The sequence below is a fragment of the Rhizophagus irregularis genome, chromosome 21, assembly GCF_026210795.1.
Source record: "Rhizophagus irregularis chromosome 21, complete sequence".
Taxonomy (NCBI): domain Eukaryota; kingdom Fungi; phylum Glomeromycota; class Glomeromycetes; order Glomerales; family Glomeraceae; genus Rhizophagus; species Rhizophagus irregularis.
In genome coordinates, this window is record NC_089449.1 from 646,854 (window position 1) to 654,230 (window position 7,377).

Here is a 7,377-nt window from a genome sequence, read left to right on the forward strand (position 1 = left end):
AAAAATATAAAACCATGAAAACTAAGAAATTTTTCATAAAAAAAATTGTTTTTTTTTAACGTTTATAAATTCTATTTATGTAATAATGAATATCACTTTCTTGTATTCCAAAAATGGAAAGCGTTGAATGCAAATTTAATTTTCCATTTAATTGAGTTTAAATATATATACACCATGGTTTTTCTCATAAAAAATAAAATATCAAAGATGGCATTTCCCAACAACAATTTTGATAATTCAAATTCATCACTTGTCGCTGCGGCTCTTAAATCATTAACCGGTTTACCCATTATATCACAATCCCAATATTTGAATCAAATACAAAATGGAAATAATAACGCTATTTATCAAAACATAAATCCAGTATCTCTCCATAGTTCTTATTTAGCTGGTGGGGAAGTACAAAATAATAATGACGATCCTAATCCTCATTATTCTTTGCAAGGAAACGAAAATATCAATCAAGATTATTCCGATTCTCAATTTGTTTCTGATACCTCTTTTTCTACTCAAGAATCTTCTCACTTTTGTTCTGCAAATAATACGCAATGTTTTATTGTAAATCCGAATAATTTTATGATGTCTTCTTTACAGCAACAAATTACTCAACTTCCTCAACAAATTTCTCAACAAATATTCCCATTTCAACAGCATATTGCCCAGAAATTTCAAGTTTTTCAACTAGCTCAATCACACATTCCTCAACAAATTCAATCGCAATTGTCTCAAATTCAGGTGCAATTTCCTCAACAAATTCAATCTCAGCAATCGCAAACTCTTCACTCGCTACAATCGCAACAATCCCAATTTCCTCAACAAATTCAATCGCAACAATCTCAATTTCCTCAACAAATTCAATCGGTACAATCTCAATTTCCTCAGCAAATTCAATCGCAACAATCCCAATTTCCTCAACAAATTCAATCGGTACAATCTCAATTTTCTCAGCAAATTCAATCGCAACAATCTCAATTTTCTCAGCAAATTCAATCGGTACAATCTCAATTTCCTCAGCAAATTCAATCGCAACAATCTCAATTTCCTCAACAAATTCAATCGGTACAATCTCAATTTTCTCAGCAAATTCAATCGCAACAATCTCAATTTTCTCAGCAAATTCAATCGGTACAATCTCAATTTCCTCAGCAAATTCAATCGCAACAATCCCAATTTCCTCAACAAATTCAATCGCAACAATCCCAATTTTCTCAGCAAATTCAATCGCAACAATCTCAATTTTCTCAGCAAATTCAATCGCAGCATTCACAACAGTCACAAATTTCTCAACAAATCCAGCAAAATTCTAATCAAATTTCTCAAAAACCGACTATGATAGTCATTAGAATTTGTACGTTAAATGGACAAATAATTCCAATTAAAAATGTTCCAATTATCGCAAAAATTTCTGTCATAAAATTTCATATTGAAAGTAAAACTAGAATTCCATCAAATCAACAACGATTGATTTATTCGGGAATTTTATTAAAAGATAATCTAACATTATTAGATTATAATATTTTAAATAATAATGCAATGATTAATTTGATTGGTCAAAATAATGAAGTTATTAATTTTATCGATTCAGATTTCCTTGATCCGATGTATGATTGTGATTTTACGAATATTGTTGATGATAAAAAATTTATGAGGGGATCATACGAATATCACAGACCGTGCGGCTGGAAACGAATTGCAGTTAAAGTATTAAATAAATACGGAGATAATGCTTGGTTAGGTAAAGCAGCTAAAAAAGGATCTTGGCGTTATGAATCAGACCCAAACGAATGGCCTGTTTCTTATCATGGAACAGACAAATTTAATGCAAGATCAATTGCCGAAACTGGTTTTGATATTACGAGGGGAAAAAGATTTAAATTTGGATACGGAATTTATTCTACTCCTGATATCAATGTTGCGGCTTTATTTGCTAATAAATTTATTCATAATAACGAAGTTTATTGTCTAGTATTTCAAAATAGAGTAAACCCTCAAACTTTAAATAAAATTAACACTAGTATCGGCGAATATTGGATTAGTCCAAAAAGTGATGATATTAGACCCTACGGTATTTGTATTAAAAAACTTGGTAAAATTTATCCTTGAAAGCAATATTTTATTTTTCTATGATATTATTATAAGTTATAAAGTAAATTATATTCTAAAATATATGTTTTATTTATTAAGATGGTTATTATACATATTTTTTAAATGTATTAAGTTAGCTTTTATATCAATAAATATATTATTAAATTTTTTAATTATTATTTATCGTAATCTCGATTACGAACTATTGGATAACTTTTTTTAATAGAAACTTTATACATTGACAGATTATTGATTAGATCAAGATTAGATCAATTGATTTATGAAACAAATATTCTTATTTTCCTGATAAATAAATACAGTCAGCCCCCTTTATAGTCACACCCCTCGGGACCGAAAAAAAAGGGTGTGATTATAAAAAAAGTCATATGTTGTGATTATAGAGGAGGTTTTTCTAATATATTTATTAGTACATTGGGCCAAAATATGGTGTGCTTATAAAGGGGAATTTTATATGATGTGATTATACGGGTGACTATATAGGGGGTCGACTGTATATAAAAGACACAAATGGCATCATCATATGAAAAGATCCGATTAATTGATCGGAAAATTGTTCGAAATATTCTATTGTAGATAATTAAAAAAATTTTTACGAACAGTATTGTTTTTGTAAATATTCAAATCGAATCTGTAGGGCAGAAATTTGATTTTGTTCACCGAAAAAAAAAACTGTTTATTGAAAATTATAAATAGATAAGCTAATGAATAATCGATTGCCTAATAATTGTTTTGTGCTGATACTAGATAAGGGGATGGCCAGAAATGACGTCATTTCCTAAGGGGGTTAAGACCACAATGATGTTACACACCTTCCATTTTTAGACACTTGTAGTTAATATAATTCTAGCCAGAATTATATTTTAATTTTACATTTCCTAAAATGAATGATGACATAGGGGGGGTCAAAAATCCTAAATTTAAATTACGTCATTTCTGGCCATCCCCTAACACGAAGGTTTACAAAGAAACCTTAAATCTTATTTTTTTTTATAAAAAATTCCAAAATTTGAGGTTAGACGGATCACGGATCACGGATATCCGAAAATGACAGATGACGGATTATCCGCGGATTGTAACACTAACTTAAGGAAAACGACCTTATATGAGAGCATCTCATTTTCATGGCTTTCCCTTTCACATAGCTTTCACAAGTTGGTTTGCAATTGTACCTCTTTTACCATATATTATGGAAGATCTAAATTAACCCATGTATAAACCGATGGCGACATTGTAGATGTGACGCCGCAATATTTTTCCGTTTTCTTGGACCATTATGTCATTTATGTGACCATTTCGGCCCAAAACGTGTTATGCATGGCTCTATTGCTTATAGTACCGTAGGACTTAGTGCTATTGTACGTAGTCCCATTGGATTAATTACTGTATGTTTCTTTACCAGTATTCTTGGTGCAACTTTTGTTCCATGTCAATTCTGGACAACTCGAATGTTTAGTAAAAATATTGTTGGAAGTGCTACCGCTGTAATAGGAGGATTAGGGGTGCTGGTATTACTATTTATATTTTTGGCTTGATCGCTGCAAGGATTAATTTTGTCCCAGCTTATCATGGCGTGTGATTATTTCATCTCTGATTAACGGTTTGTACTTTGCAATCCTTTTTTTAACCGAAAACAAAGAAACATCAAGATATTTTTGCGACATTTTTTTACACCCAGTTACATTTTAATCAACATTTCATGGTTTTAAAAATAAATCACATTTTTAATTTACGTAATAGATATGTATAACTCATCGAAAATGAAAAGGGGTGAACTTTAGATTGAATGGGTGTACTTTAACTAGTTTGTAATTTGTACGTTATCCGAACAATTTTTACATCAATAAAGTTTTGTCGTGCCTGAAAAGAATAAAAATTCCAAAAAAAAATGTAAAGGTAAAATTAAATTCGAGTGAATAAAATTATTATCGATAAATAATAAATATAGATGTAAATAAGATTTAAGAAACGTCTGTCTGAGATAATTGACGGTAAAATGATTGTCGGTGAAATGAACTGAATGCGACCCTTACTTGTGTATAAAATACCGTAATTGAATTATTATTGATCACGCATCTAAGTTAAACAATTACTGCGAATATTCTGAATAAATAATATGCTTGCCAATTGCATCAAATTTTTTCACGTTTCTAACGTTGATGATTTTATTTATTTGAGTAAAAAGGTAAATAAAGTAGGAGAGAATATATTGAAAAATAAATAAATAAATAAACAAATAAATAAAGGAAACGCAATATTGTTAACCCGCCATGTAAAAACTTGATTTAATTCTGTCTTAATTTCATAGGAAAGATTTTAAGCACATAAATCATAATAATCAAAAATATACTTATAGCTTAATCATAAAACTTCTAACTAAGCTATATATATTCGATATATTCAATATATATATATATATATTATCGTAACGATTTTAACGATTTGTATTGTGATCTTCTTTTTTATAAAACGAAGAATTTTTTTTGCATTTTGACCGAAATTAGGACATTCAAATTAAATACCGTAATTAATAAAAAATCAAAAATGAAAATTTAGTTTAGAGCAAACATGCGATATCTGATAATTGTATGTAATCGTAATAAAAAAAATTTATCGATAAATAATAAATATAGATGTAAAGGAGGATATCTTTTCGATGTAATTTAAGATACGTTAAAAAAAGGTATAGTAAAATTTTTTAGGTCGAAATTATATTAGAATGTCGACCCATTAAATAGTTGATTCACAAATGAATTAGTCGAATTTTGTTGGGGAAGGTTTGAAATTCTTCTAAGCATGTCATTATTCGATGCGGATCTTCGATGAATTATAATTTTTCTTCTTACCCTTCTTCTTTCTTTGTGGCGTTGGGATTGATATGATCGATTAGAAACAGACATTTTTTACAAAATACAAAACAAATTATTGATTTAACAAGGAAGGAATAAAAGGGTGATTTTATATAGTTTTTTTTTTGTGATAAATAAATAATATGGTTTAATAATATCCGTTTAATCATGTTTGTTTAATTCTCACGAGAATTTCGTATATGAAAAAGAAACCAAAAAAGTCGAATCAATGTTTACGAATTACGATGATACATATGATCAACAATTATATGATTAACGAATAAATTAGTTATTTAATGAAACAAATTCGGATTGTTACAAAAAAAAAAATACGGATAAAGACTGACTCCGCACATAATAAATCAAGTCGTTATACTTGATAGATTGACATAAGAGATAAGACTATTATTATTGATGATTAACATAGATAATATGATGGACACAAATAAATTATTAATATAATTTAATATTTTAATTAATATACTAAAGTGGTCAATTTTTGGACCCGCATTCCTCGCGTGAGAATGCATAAAATGAAATTTTTTTTTCAATACAGCATACGTGCGATCTGTACAACGATAAATGAACCTGTAAAATCTTTTTAAAAAAAAAGAAATTCTTTATTAACCGTATTTATTATGTCTCCTAAAAGGACTTATTTTACCGTCTAGTAGTCAATGGTAACTTTTGTTTCAGGTGGATATGATACCTTTTATACTAATATTCTAATAAAAGTGATTATAGGAAAAAAATGCAAAGATCAATTTTTTGTTTCGTACTTTTATTTTATTGTATAATACATATTAATTTAAGATTTATAGTGTACAAAAGATCAAATAAGCCAATTAAAGTAAAGAAAAGTTCAAAGAAAGCAAAAGTATTATTGAGGAGGAAAATGAAGAAATTAGATAAGAGTGAAATTGACTTGAAGGTATCGCGAATTATATTAATTATAGTTTTATATAAGTATCAAGTTTCAGGAAATTTTTATATAGCGATTTTTTATATGCTTAAAAAATAAATCCAAGTGCATAATACCAAATAAATTTGTATAAATTAAAATAAATTTGATGATTTTTATTATTACGTAAAAATGGTTACGACACATTACGCCAAATCCATTTCACCGAATTCCATTTCACCGAATTACATTTCACTGAAAATGGTAGCGATTAACATTTTTATATTAACATTCAAAGAAACTAATATTATTATAAAGCAATAAATAAATAACTTTATTTTCCTGAAAACACTTATTCACGAAAAAGTAAGTGAAAAAAAGATTAATGGTTAATAAAATCATCTAGCTAATTCAAAGATTCTTCTAGAATAGGTTTCTATATGTACAAAAACAATGAATAAATAATTTTCGGCGAAATGGCTATTGGCGTAATTTCCTGATACCTGTAAAAATACAATTAATACAATTAAGATTATTATATATACACAGACAACATAGGCACGATACGATTAGTAGATGGATTATTATGTACTTTGTAATCCTCTTTTTTAAACGATAAAACATTTTTAAAATTTAAATATATTTTATGATATTATTATATTGAACAAGCTTAAATCAATTTGATATCACATGATATGATCAACAAATAATGAAAAAATTCGTCGGTTTGACCGGTCGGTGGTAGTTTGCTTCATATAATTGTTTCTGATAGTTTATCTATTCTGTATTCTGCTCATTGTAAACTTATTATTTTTGTAAGTTTGAACGTGTGCATGACGTGATTATTTTCCCTTTACTGACTTTTAAATATCTAATATGGATTTTCGCAATAATTAACTGTACATAATAGTTATACTAATTTATATTCGGCAAAGGTTAAAATTTTCTTTTTTTTTATTATGACTTATTATGATTAACCCAATTTTCACACGTGAATTAATTTAATATTTGAAACATTGTAAATTAACTTGTATTAAATGTTTTCAATTTTTCATAAATTAAAGATTATTTACCGGCAAGACATGATATATTAATTGAAACAAGAAATGTGTGATATTACGACTGAAATTTTATTATGTCATCATGATTAATAAGGAAATTAGAATTTCATTTTAAAATTTCATTTTAATAGAAACCATTCATATCGAAGGATTTGCGTATTCACATGTCAGCTGATTGAGCTGAACATTAGTTATTTGCAAATCCGTCGATTTATTTCCTAACATACCATGTGGAAATAGAATATCATGAGCATATGATGAGGGTTCACCAACAATTAATCAGTTATTTTTACCTTCACCAATGATCATTTCACGGCAGGGTTATTCACCGAATTTAATAATTATTAATATTATATTCACAAGATATTTTTTTTTTCTTTTAGAATTTAACATTCTTTATAACTAATAAAAGAGAAAATAAGAGTCTTTATCCATTTAATATTATATATAAGTATATTTTATT

The 7,377-nt window shown here is 27.7% G+C and overlaps 2 protein-coding genes across 2 annotated transcripts; both read left to right on the forward strand.

The window, feature by feature from the left end:
• Positions 1-207: 207 nt before the first annotated feature.
• OCT59_013572 (uncharacterized protein) lies at positions 208-2,103 on the forward strand (the record flags this gene model as incomplete). Its single annotated transcript, XM_066141609.1, has 1 exon — positions 208-2,103. The coding sequence occupies one exon, from the start codon at positions 208-210 to the stop codon at positions 2,101-2,103; it is 1,896 nt and encodes a 631-aa protein (XP_066001735.1).
• Positions 2,104-3,416: 1,313 nt separating this feature from the next.
• Positions 3,417-3,638, forward strand: OCT59_013573 (uncharacterized protein; the record flags this gene model as incomplete). The annotated part of the gene is made up of 1 exon (XM_066141611.1): positions 3,417-3,638. The coding sequence occupies one exon, from the start codon at positions 3,417-3,419 to the stop codon at positions 3,636-3,638; it is 222 nt and encodes a 73-aa protein (XP_066001736.1).
• Positions 3,639-7,377: the final 3,739 nt, after the last annotated feature.